Below are 13,663 nucleotides of genomic sequence, written 5' to 3' on the forward strand. Positions count from 1 at the left end.
TGTGTATGTTACCTGGAAGCGGTCTGTGAGCAGGTGTTTGTCGTAGGGAGGAGAGGGGCTCTGAGGCATGGTGGACTGGTACCAGTCTCTGTTCTCCTCCAACGTGTCCAGCAGGTCCTGAGCATCAGGGTGGACCAGGTCACCCCACGTCTCCCACAGAGGGTGGACTATGTAGTCTATGAAACCCACCTGGAGTCAGAGAGAGGGAGGGAGAGAGAGGGAGGGAGAGGAAGGGAGGGAGAGGGAGAGAGAGGGAGAAAGGGAGAGAGAGGGAGAAAGGGAGAGAGAGAAAAGGATGGGGAGGGAGAGAGAGGGAAAGGGAGTGTGAGGGGGAGAAAGAGAGAGAGAAGAAGAGAAAGGGAGTGTGAGGGGGAGAAAGAGAGAGAGAGGGAGAGAGGGAGAGAGAGAGAGAGAGAGAGAGAGGGAGAGAAAGGGAAAGGGAGATGAGAAAGGGAGATAGAGAGAGAGAGAAGGAGAGGGAGAAAGGGAGAGAGAGGCACAACAACAGATTTTTCACCTTGTCTGCTTGAAGATTTGATCTAGTGACCTTTTGGTTATTGGCCCAATGCTCTAACTGTCTAACTGTCTTACTGTCTGTCTAACTGTCTTACTGTCTAACTGCCTAACTGCCTGTCTAACTGTCTAACTGTCTTACTGTCTAACTGCCTAACTGTCTAACTGCCTAACTGTCTAACTGTCTAACTGCCTAACTGCCTAACGGTCTAACTGTCTAACGTCTAACTGTCTAACTGTCTAACTGTCTAACTGCCTAACTGTCTAACTGCCTAACTGTCTAACTGTCTAACTGCCTAACTGTCTAACTGTCTTACTGTCTAACTGCCTAACTGTCTAACTGTCTAACTGTCTAACTGTCTAACTGCCTAACTGCCTGCCTAACTGTCTAACTGCCTAACTGTCTAACTGTCTAACTGTCTAACTGTCTAACTGTCTTACTGCCTAACTGTCTAACTGTCTAACGGTCTAACTGCCTAACTGTCTAACTGTCTAACTGTCTTACTGTCTAACTGCCTAACTGTCTAACTGTCTAACTGTCTAACTGCCTAACTGTCTAACTGTCTAACTGTCTTACTGCCTAACTGTCTAACTGTCTTACTGTCTAACTGCCTAACTGTCTGCCTAGCTGTCTAACTGTCTGTCTAACTGCCTAACTGTCTAACTATCTAACTGTCTAATTGCCTAACTGCCTGTCTAACTGTCTCACTGTCTTACTGTCTAACTGCCTAACTGCCTGTCTAACTGTCTAACTGTCTCACTGTCTAACTGTCTAACTGCCTAAATGTCTGTCTAACTGTCTAACTGCCTAACTGTCTAACTGCCTAACTGTCTAACTGTCTAACTGTCTAACTGTCTAACTGTCTGACTGTCTAACTGTCTAACTGTCTAACTGTCTAACTGTCTAACTGTCGAACTGCCTAACTGTCTAACTGCCTAACTGTCTGTCTAACTGCCTAACTCCCTAACTATCGCCCTGATCAGTGCTTTTGTAGAGGAAGAAGAAGATTGAAAAAGAGAAAGTGTGTGTGTGTTTGAAAGTGTGAATTCTGCATGTCTGTGTGTGTATGTGTGCGTGCGTGCGTGCGTGTGTGTGTGTGTGTGTGTGTGTGTGTGTGTGTGTGTGTGTGTGTGTGTGTGTGTGTGTGTGTGTGTGTGTGTGTGTGTGTGTGTGTGTGTGTGTGTGTGTGTGTGTGTGTGAGTGAGAGAGAGAGAGACCTGGCTCTTCTCCACCGAGGCAGTGTGTTTGTCACACATGGGGCTGATCTCCAAGCCCTTGTCTCTCTCCTTGTCTCCCTGTCTGGAGAACTCCTCCATGATGCGTTCGGTCCACTGGCGATACACACCCAGCGGCTTGGTGGGGTTGCTGAGGTCTGCACAGTGGACCATGTTCCTCAGGACCTACAGAGAGGAGGAGACCCCCCAGTGTTAAACATGTTCCTCAGGACCTACAGAGAGGAGGAGACCCCCAGTATTAAACATGTTCCTCAGGACCTACAGAGAGGAGGAGACCCCCCCCCAGTGTTAAACATGTTCCTCAGGACCTACAGAGAGGAGGAGACCCCCCAGTGTTAAACATGTTCCTCAGGACCTACAGAGAGGAGGAGACCCCCCAGTATTAAACATGTTCCTCAGGACCTACAGAGAGGAGACACCCCCCCCCAGTGTTAAACATGTTCCTCAGGACCTACAGAGAGGAGGAGACCCCCCAGTGTTAAACATGTTCCTCAAGACCTACAGAGAGGAGGAGACCCCCCAGTATTAAACATGTTCCTCAGGACCTACAGAGAGGAGACCCCCAGTGTTAAACATGTTCCTCAGGACCTACAGAGAGGAGACCCCCCCCCCCAGTGTTAAACATGTTCCTCAAGACCTACAGAGAGGAGGAGACCCCCAGTATTAAACATGTTCCTCAGGACCTACAGAGAGGAGACCCCCCAGTGTTAAACATGTTCATCAGGACCCACAGAGAGGAGGAGACCCCCAGTATTAAACATGTTCCTCAGGACCTACAGAGAGGAGGAGACACCCCCCCCCCGTGTTAAACATGTTCATCAGGACCCACAGAGAGACCCCCCAGTGTTAAACATGTTCCGCAGGACCTACAGAGAGGAGACCCCCCCCCCAGTGTTAAACATGTTCCTCAGGACCCACCCCCCCTGTCCTGGGTCGGAACTCTTAAAGAAGAAGTTACAGGTCTGTGAGAGCCAGAAATCTTGCTTGTTTGTAGGTGACCAAATACTTCTTTTCCACCATAATTTGCAAATAAATTCATTAAAAATCCTACAATGTGATTTTCTGGATTTTTTTTCTTCTCATTTTGTCTGTCACAGTTGAAGTGTACCTATGATGAAAATTACAGGCCTCTCTCATCTTTTTAAGTGGGAGAACTTGCACAATTGTTAGCTGACTAAATACTTTTTTGCCCCACTGTAATACAGTCAGAAGTTTTCCCCTGTACAGTCATGTATTCTCTGTAGGTATTAGTATAGTACCTGTACAGTCATGTATTTTCTGTAGGTATTAGTATAGTACCTGTACAGTCATGTATTTTCTGTAGGTATTAGTATAGTACCTGTATAGTCATGTATTTTCTGTAGGTATTAGTATAGTACCTGTACAGTCATGTATTTTCTGTAGGTATTAGTATAGTACCTGTACAGTCATGTATTTTCTGTAGGTATTAGTATAGTACCTGTACAGTCATGTATTTTCTGTAGGTATTAGTATAGTACCTGTATAGTCATGTATTTTCTGTAGGTATTAGTATAGTACCTGTACAGTCATGTATTTTCTGTAGGTATTAGTATAGTACCTGTATAGTCATGTATTTTCTGTAGGTATTAGTATAGTACCTGTACAGTCATGTATTTTCTGTAGGTATTAGTATAGTACCTGTACAGTCATGTATTTTCAGTCATGTATTTTCTGTAGGTATTAGTATAGTACCTGTACAGTCATGTATTTTCTGTAGGTATTAGTATAGTACCTGTACAGTCATGTATTTTCTGTAGGTATTAGTATAGTACCTGTACAGTCATGTATTTTCTGTAGGTATTAGTATAGTACCTGTACAGTCATGTATTTTCTGTAGGTATTAGTATAGTACCTGTATAGTCATGTATTTTCTGTAGGTATTAGTATAGTACCTGTATAGTCATGTATTTTCTGTAGGTATTAGTATAGTACCTGTATAGTCATGTATTTTCTGTAGGTATTAGTATAGTACCTGTACAGTCATGTATTTTCTGTAGGTATTAGTATAGTACCTGTACAGTCATGTATTTTCTGTAGGTATTAGTATAGTACCTGTACAGTCATGTATTTTCTGTAGGTATTAGTATAGTACCTGTAGTCATGTATTTTCTGTAGGTATTAGTATAGTCATGTATTTTCTGTAGGTATTAGTATAGTACCTGTATAGTCATGTATTTTCTGTAGGTATTAGTATAGTACCTGTACAGTCATGTATTTTCTGTAGGTATTAGTATAGTACCTGTACAGTCATGTATTTTCTGTAGGTATTAGTATAGTACCTGTTCAGTCATGTATTTTCTGTAGGTATTAGTATAGTACCTGTTCAGTCATGTATTTTCTGTAGGTATTAGTATAGTACCTGTTCAGTCATGTATTTTCTGTAGGTATTAGTATAGTACCTGTACAGTCATGTATTTTCTGTAGGTATTAGTATAGTACCTGTAGTCATGTATTTTCTGTAGGTATTAGTATAGTATAGTCATGTATTTTCTGTAGGTATTAGTATAGTACCTGTTCAGTCATGTATTTTCTGTAGGTATTAGTATAGTACCTGTACAGTCATGTATTTTCTGTAGGTATTAGTATAGTACCTGTACAGTCATGTATTTTCTGTAGGTATTAGTATAGTACCTGTACAGTCATGTATTTTCTGTAGGTATTAGTATAGTACCTGTACAGTCATGTATTTTCTGTAGGTATTAGTATAGTACCTGTATAGTCATGTATTTTCTGTAGGTATTAGTATAGTACCTGTATAGTCATGTATTTTCTGTAGGTATTAGTATAGTACCTGTATAGTCATGTATTTTCTGTAGGTATTAGTATAGTACCTGTACAGTCATGTATTTTCTGTAGGTATTAGTATAGTACCTGTATAGTCATGTATTTTCTGTAGGTATTAGTATAGTACCTGTATAGTCATGTATTTTCTGTAGGTATTAGTATAGTACCTGTACAGTCATGTATTTTCTGTAGGTATTAGTATAGTACCTGTACAGTCATGTATTTTCTGTAGGTATTAGTATAGTACCTGTACAGTCATGTATTTTCTGTAGGTATTAGTATAGTACCTGTACAGTCATGTATTTTCTGTAGGTATTAGTATAGTACCTGTTCAATTATGTATTTTCTGTAGGTATTAGTATAGTACCTGTTCAGTCATGTATTTTCTGTAGGTATTAGTATAGTACCTGTACAGTCATGTATTTTCTGTAGGTATTAGTATAGTACCTGTACAGTCATGTATTTTCTGTAGGTATTAGTATAGTACCTGTACAGTCATGTATTTTCTGTAGGTATTAGTATAGTACCTGTACAGTCATGTATTTTCTGTAGGTATTAGTATAGTACCTGTTCAGTCATGTATTTTCTGTAGGTATTAGTATAGTACCTGTACAGTCATGTATTTTCTGTAGGTATTAGTATAGTACCTGTACAGTCATGTATTTTCTGTAGGTATTAGTATAGTACCTGTACAGTCATGTATTTTCTGTAGGTATTAGTATAGTACCTGTTCAGTCATGTATTTTCTGTAGGTATTAGTATAGTACCTGTACAGTCATGTATTTTCTGTAGGTATTAGTATAGTACCTGTATAGTCATGTATTTTCTGTAGGTATTAGTATAGTACCTGTACAGTCATGTATTTTCTGTAGGTATTAGTATAGTACCTGTTCAGTCATGTATTTTCTGTAGGTATTAGTATAGTACCTGTATAGTCATGTATTTTCTGTAGGTATTAGTATAGTACCTGTACAGTCATGTATTTTCTGTAGTATTAGTATTAGTAGTAGTACCTGTATAGTCATGTATTTTCTGTATAGTAGTAGTACCTGTATAGGTCATGTATATGTAGTATAGTACCTGTATAGTCATGTATTTTCTGTAGGTATTAGTAGTACCTGTATAGTCATGTATAGGTATTAGTAGTACCCTACAGTCATGTATTTTCATGTATAGTATAGTACCTGTACAGTCATGTATTTTCTGTAGGTATTAGTAGTACCTGTATAGTCATGTATTTTCTGTAGGTATTAGTATAGTACCTGTACAGTCATGTATTTTCTGTATAGTAGTAGTACCTGTACAGTCTGTATTTTCTGTATGTATAGTAGTAGTACCAGTCATGTATTTTCTGTCAGGTATAGTAGTAGTACCTGTATAGTCATGTATTTTCTGTAGGTATTAGTAGTACCTGTACAGTCTGTATTTTCTGTTCTGTATAGTAGTAGTACCTGTATAGTCATGTATAGTAGTAGTACCTGTATGCGTTCTGTATAGTAGTAGTACCTGTATAGTCATGTATAGTAGTAGTACCTGTATGCGTTCGGTATAGTAGTAGTACCTGTATGCGTTCTGTATAGTGGTCCAACAGCAGAACTCCTGAACTGGTCACCTTCTTAGTCTCCACCATGGTCTTCAGATCAGCTAGTAGAGTCATGTGTTTAGACATGTCTGTAGCTAACATTTTAGAGGGAGAGAGAGTACCTGAGAGGGAGGGATAGTACCTGAGGTATTTTCTGAGGGTATAGTAGAGAGAGAGGAGGGACCTGGATTTTCTGTAGGTATTAGTATAGTACCTGTACAGTCATGGGAGGGACCTGTACAGTCATGTAGAGGTATTAGTATAGTACCTGAGATGTAGGGAGGGTGGGATTTTCTGTAGGAGGGATGGATTTTCTGTAGGTATATAGTACCTGTACAGTCAGTATTTTCTGAGAGAGAGTAGGTATTAGTATAGTACCTGAGTCATGAGTATAGTACCTGTTCAGTCATGTAGGAGGTATTAGTATAGACCTGTAGAGAGAGTATTTTCTGTAGGTATTAGTATAGTACCTGAGAGAGAGTCATGTATTTTCTGTAGGTATTAGTATAGTACCTGTTCAGTCATGTATTTTCTGTAGGTATTAGTATAGTACCTGTATAGTCATGTATTTTCTGTAGGTATTAGTATAGTACCTGTATAGTCATGTATTTTCTGTAGGTATGAGTATAGTACCTGTATAGTCATGTATTTTCTGTAGGTATTAGATAAGTAAAGGTGTTCTCAACTGGCCTACCTGGTTAAATAAAGGTGTTCTCAACTGGCCACCTGGTTAAATAAAGGTGTTCTCAACTGGCCTACCTGGTTAAACAAAGGTGTTCTCAACTGGCCTACCTGGTTAAATAAAGGTGTTCTCAACTGGCCTACCTGGTTAAATAAAGGTGTTCTCAACTGGCCTACCTGGTTAAATAAAGGTGTTCTCAACTGGCCTACCTGGTTAAATAAAGGTGTTCTCAACTAGGCCTACCTGGTTAAATAAAGGTGTTCTGCAACTGGCCTACCTGGTTAAATAAAGGTGTTCTCAACTAGCCTACCTGGTTAAATAAAGGTGTTCTCAACTAGCCTACCTGGTTAAATAAATGTGTTCTCAACTGGCCTACCTGTTTAAATAAAGGTGTTCTCAACTGGCCTACCTGGTTAAATAAAGGTGTTCTCAACTGGCCTACCTGGTTAAATAAAGGTGTTCTCAACTGGCCTACCTGGTTAAATAAAGGTGTTCTCAACTGGCCTACCTGGTTAAATAAAGGTGTTCTCAACTAGCCTACCTGGTTAAATAAAGGTGTTCTCAACTGGCCTACCTGATTAAATAAAGGTGTTCTCAACTGGCCTACCTGGTTAAATAAAGGTGTTCTCAACTGGCCTACCTGTTTAAATAAAGGTGTTCTCAACTGGCCTACCTGGTTAAATAAAGGTGTTCTCAACTAGCCTACCTGGTTAAATAAAGGTGTTCCTCAACTGGCCTACCTGTTTAAATAAAGGTGTTCTCAACTGGCCTACCTGGTTAAATAAAGGTGTTCTCAACTGGCCTACCTGGTTAAATAAAGGTGTTCTCAACTGGCCTACCTGGTTAAATAAAGGTGTTCTCAACTGGCCACCTGGTTAAATAAAGGTGTTCTCAACTGGCCTACCTGGTTAAATAAAGGTGTTCTCAACTGGCCTACCTGGTTAAATAAAGGTGAAATAAAAATAGAAATAAATAAAAAACTGTTTAGTTGTAAAAATCACTGAAACGTTTACCTTTGACCCCTCCCACTCCTGCCCCTCCCACTCTTGTCTCCAAACCCTGCTGTGATTGGATGATGATGGATGCTGCCTGTGATGACCGGAAGGTTGTGAGTTCAAAACCCCCGAGCTGACAAGGTACAAATCTGTCGTTCTGCCCCTGAACAGGCAGTTAACCCACTGTTCCCAGGCCGTCATTGAAAATAAGAATATGTTCTTAACTGACTTGCCTGGTTAAATAAGGGTAAAATTTAAAAAATAATAATAATAATAAAATAAAATGACAGGTCTCTCACCATATCGATGACCAGCTTGCGGAGGCTCTGTCGCTGTCTCTTGGTCAGGTTCTGGAAGATGTCACAGTTGTCCAGGTGGAGCAGCTTGAAGCCAACAGCCAAGTGATGGTTCTCTAACACTGACTCATCATTGTACATGAGAGCCAGCTCAGAGTCTGAGAGAGAGGGAGAGGGATAGAGTAGAGAGGGATAGAGAGAGGGAGGAGAGAGGGATAGAGAGGGATAGAGAGGGAGGGAGAGAGAGGGGGAGAGAGAGGGAGGGATATAGAGAGAGAGAGAGAGGGATAGAGGGAGGGAGAAGAGGGATAGAGTAGAGAGGGAGGAGAGAGTGATAGAAACAGGGAGGAGAGAGTAGAGAGTGAGAGGTTAGATGGTCAGAAACATGGGGAATGGAGGAGACAAGAGACAGAGAGAGGTGTGTGTGTAGACTGACTGGTGTTGATGAGGAACTGGTTAGACACTCCAGGGTGGTCCACATCATGGATGGCTGCAGCAAACAGAGCTGCTAGGATCTCCAGGTCTGTAAACACAGCCTGATGGAGAGAGAGAGGCGGTAGTGAGGGGGAGAGGGAGAAAGGGGCCATTAGCTAACCACTAATGGGAGTGATGCTATTATGGAGGGGCCACTAGCTAACCACTACTGGGAGTGATGGTATTATGGAGGGGCCACTAGCTAACCACTACTGGGAGTGATGGTATTATGGAGGGGCCACTAGCTAACCACTAATGGGAGTGATGGTATTATGGAGGGGCCACTAGCTAACCACTACTGGGAGTGATGGTATTATGGAGGGGCCACTAGCTAACCACTAATGGGAGTGATATATTATGGATATATCACTGTATAGATTACTGTATATATCACTACTATATTGATATATTATGGAGGGGCCACTAGTTTATACCACTAATGGGAGTGATGGTATTATGATAGGGCCATCACTATTACTATATATATTACTGTATAGATTACTGTATATACTGTATATATTACTGTATATATTACTGTATATATTACTGTATTACTGTATATATCACTGTATATATTACTGTATATATTACTGTATATATTACTGTATAGATTACTGTATATATTACTGTATAGATTACTGTATATAACACTGTATATATTACTGTATATATATCACTGTATAGATTACTGTATATAACACTGTATATATCACTGTATAGATTACTGTATATATTACTGTATATATCACTGTATATATTACTGTATATATTACTGTATATATTACTGTATAGATTACTGTATATATTACTGTATATATTACTGTATATATCACTGTATATATCACTGTATATATTACTGTATATATCACTGTATACATTACTGTATATATCACTGTATATATCACTGTATATATCACTGTATATATTACTGTATATATCACTGTATATATTACTGTATATATTACTGTATATATTACTGTATATATCACTGTATATATTACTGTATATATTACTGTATAGATTACTGTATAGATTACTGTATATATACACTGTATATATAACACTGTATATATAACACTGTATATATCACTGTATAGATTACTGTATAGATTACTGTATAGATTACTGTATATAACACTGTATATATCACTGTATATATTACTGTATATATTACTGTATATATTACTGTATATATTACTGTAGGTGGCTCACGTCTAGTGCGGGTGTGGAGAGGAGGACATGTGTGGACTGGCAGACGTCGGCGGCGTGCAGGCTGTTGTGGTAGGCCACGTTGCCATGGTAATGGTCTTCCAGGGTCATCACGTAGGTCACGAAGGTGTCGACAGGGATGCGGAACGTCTTTAGGAGATCACGTTCCTACAGGGGGACATGAGGGGTTAATACACACTGACACACACACATGCATTAACACACATATATGCCATTTAGCAGACGCTTTTATCCAAAGCGACTTACAGTCATGTGTGCATACATTCTACGTATGGGTGGTCCCGGGAATCAAACCCACTACCCTGGCGTTACAAGCGCCATGCTCTACCAACTGAGCTACAGAAGGACCCACACACACACCTGCATGAACACACACACACACACACACTCAGCACACAACATACCTACACACACACACGCACGCACGCACGCACACACACACACACACACACACACACACACACACACACACGCACACATACCTATACCTTGTATACCTAAACCTAACCCTAAAACTAAACCTAACCCTAAAACTAAACCTAACCCTAAAACTAAACCTAACCCTAAAACTAAACCTAACCCTACAACTAAACCTAACCCTACAACTAAACCTAACCCCTACAACTAAACCTAAGCCTAAAACTAAACCTAACCCCTAAAACTAAACCCCACACCGCGTGTCTAACTCCAGGTACCTGGAAGATGGCGTACATGATGCAGCTGAGAGGCCTGCTGTTGGAGAACTCTGACACTCTGAAGATGTTGAAACTCCACTTGTCCAGGTCCTCTAGCTCCTACACACACACACACACACACACACACACACACACACACACACACACACACACACACACACACACACACACACACACACACACACACACACACACACACACACACACACACACACACACACACACACACACACACACACACACACACACACACACACACACACACACACACACACAGGCAGGCAGGCAGGCACACACACACAGGCAGGGGCACACACGGGCAGGCAAACACACACACACACACACAGCACACACACACACACACACACACACACACACACACACACACACACACACACACACACACACACACACACACACACACACACACAGGCAGGGGCACACACAGGCAGGGGCACACACACACACACACACACACACACACACCACACACACACACACACACACAGGCAGGGGCACACACAGGCAGGGGCACACACACACACACACACACACACACACACACACACACACACACACACACACACACACACACACACACACACACATACAGGGGCACACACAGGCAGGGGCACACACACACACACACACACAGGCACACACACACACACACACACACACACACACACACACACACACACACACACACACACACACACACACACACACAGGCAGGGGCACACACAGGCAGGCAGACACACACATACGCAAGCAGGCACACACAAAGAGAGAGTGGGAAGCCTTCAGTGAGGTAATGAGCTGAGTCTAGTAACCTTGACTGATTGACTGAGAAGGTATTTGTGTATGTACAGTCTTGGCCCAAAGTTTTGAGAATTACACAAATATACATTTTCACAAAGTCTGCTGCCTCAGTTTGTATGATGGCAATTTGAAAACACTCCAGAATGTTATGAAGAGTGATCAGATGAATCACAATTAATTGCAAAGTTCCTATTTGCCATACAAATGAACTGAATCCCCAAAAACATTTCCACTGCATTTCAGCCCTGCCACAAAAGGACCAGCTGACATCATGTCAGTGATTCTCTCGTTAACACAGGTGTGAGTGTTGACGAGGACAAGGCTGGAGATCACTCTGTCATGCTGATTGAGTTCGAATAACAGACTGGAAGCTTCAAAAGTAGGGTGGTGCTTGGATTCATTGTTCATCCTCTGTCAACCATGGTTACCTGCAAGGAAACACGTGCCGTCATCATTGCTTTGCACAAAAAGGGCTTCACAGGCAAGGATATAGCTGCCAGTAAGAATCAACCATTTATCGGATCATCAATAACTTCAAGGAGAGTGGTTCAATTGTTGTGAAGAAGGCTTCAGGGCGCCCAAGAAAGTCCTGCAAGCGCCAGGACCGTCTCCTAAAGTTGATTCAGCTGTGGGATCGGGGCACCACCAGTACAGAGCTTGCTCAGGAATGGCAGCAGGCAGGTGTGAGTGCATCTACACGCACAGTGAGGCGAAGACTTTTGGAGGATGGCCTGGTGTCAAAGAAGGGCAGCAAAGAAGCCACTCCTCTCCATGAAAAACATCAGGGACGGACTGATTGTCACGCCCCGACCTTAGTTATCTTTGTTTTCTTTATTGTGGTCCTTCTGTAGCTCAGTTGGTAGAGCATGGCGCTTGTAACGCCAGGGTAGTGGGTTCGATTCCCGGGACCACCCATACGTAGAATGTATGCACACATGACTGTAAGTCACTTTGGATAAAAGCGTCTGCTAAATGGCATATATTATTATTATTATTATTATTATTTTGTTTAGGTCAGGGTGTGACGAGGGTGGTATGTGTGTTTTTGTCTTGCGTAGGGTTTTTGTACTTCTATGGGGGTTTTGGTATTGTCTAGGTATATTTGTAGGTCTATGGTGTTTTGTCTTGTCTAGGGTTTTTGTACTTCTATGGGGGTTTTGGTATTGTCTAGGTATATTTGTAGGTCTATGGTGTTTTTGTCTTGTCTAGGGTTTTTGTACTTCTATGGGGGTTTTGGTATTGTCTAGGTATATTTGTAGGTCTATGGTGTTTTGGTATTGTCTAGGTATATTTGTAGGTCTATGGTGTTTTGGTATTGTCTAGGTATATTTGTAGGTCTATGGTGTTTTGGTATTGTCTAGGTATATTTGTAGGTCTATGGTGTTTTGGTATTGTCTAGGTATATTTGTAGGTCTATGGTGTTTTGGTATTGTCTAGGTATATTTGTAGGTCTATGGTGTTTTGTATTGTCTAGGTATATTTGTAGGTCTATGGTGTTTTGGTATTGTCTAGGTATATTTGTAGGTCTATGGTGTTTTGGTATTGTCTAGGTATATTTGTAGGTCTATGGTGTTTTGGTATTGTCTAGGTATATTTTGTAGGTCTATGGTGGCCTGAATTGGTTCCCAATCAGAGACCACTGTTGATCGTTGTGGTTAGGTCAGGGTGTCGTTGTCTCTGATTGGGGATCCTGTTTAGGGCCATTTTCCATGTTGGTCTTGTTATTATTCTATGTTTATTGGTTTGCCTGTTTCAGGGTGTCGTTGTCTCTGATTGGGGATCCTGTTTAGGGCCATTTTCCATGGGTTATTATTCTATGTTTAGTTGCCTGTTTCACACTATAGTCATATTGAGCGTCACGGTTCCTTTTGTTATTTTCTATAGTTTCGGTCAGTGTTGCATTCGTTTATAAAATAGAATGTAGGCTTATCACGCTGCGACTTGGTCTCCTCCTTATGACGACCGTGACACTGATATTCTGCCAAAGGTACAGGGATTGGACTCCTGAGGACTGGGGTAAAGTAATTTTCTCTGATGAATCCCCTTTCCGATTGTTTGGGATTCGGGAAAAAAGCTTGTCCGGAGAAGACAAGGTGAGCGCTACCATCAGTCCTGTGTCATGCCAACAGTAAAGCATCCTGAGACCATTCATGTGTGGGGTTGCTTCTCAGCCAAGGGAGTGGGCTCACTCACAATTTTGCCTAAGAACAGAGCCATGAATAAAGAATGGTACCAACACATCCTCCGAGAGCAACTTCTCCCAACCATCTAGGAACAGTTTGGTGATGAACAATGCCTTTTCCAGCATGATGGAGCACCTTGCCATAAGGCAA

The 13,663-nt window shown here is 41.4% G+C and overlaps 1 protein-coding gene across 1 annotated transcript in view; it reads right to left on the minus strand.

Annotated features, from left to right (window-relative positions):
- Positions 1-12: 12 nt before the first annotated feature.
- LOC127919802 (cAMP-specific 3',5'-cyclic phosphodiesterase 4C-like) overlaps positions 13-13,663 on the minus strand; it is a gene marked incomplete at its 3' end in the record, with an annotated part of 31,362 nt that continues 17,711 nt past the window's right edge. Inside the window, exons 10-16 of the mRNA XM_052503642.1 lie at positions 10,509-10,607; positions 9,796-9,960; positions 8,546-8,645; positions 8,112-8,267; positions 6,116-6,237; positions 1,732-1,914; positions 13-189 (exon numbers count right to left, since the gene is read on the minus strand). Of these exons, the coding sequence (XP_052359602.1) occupies positions 13-189; positions 1,732-1,914; positions 6,116-6,237; positions 8,112-8,267; positions 8,546-8,645; positions 9,796-9,960; positions 10,509-10,607 (1,002 nt within the window). The remainder of the gene's footprint in view (positions 190-1,731; positions 1,915-6,115; positions 6,238-8,111; positions 8,268-8,545; positions 8,646-9,795; positions 9,961-10,508; positions 10,608-13,663) is intronic.

Source organism: Oncorhynchus keta, unplaced genomic scaffold (genome assembly GCF_023373465.1).
Source record: "Oncorhynchus keta strain PuntledgeMale-10-30-2019 unplaced genomic scaffold, Oket_V2 Un_contig_17534_pilon_pilon, whole genome shotgun sequence".
Taxonomy (NCBI): domain Eukaryota; kingdom Metazoa; phylum Chordata; class Actinopteri; order Salmoniformes; family Salmonidae; genus Oncorhynchus; species Oncorhynchus keta.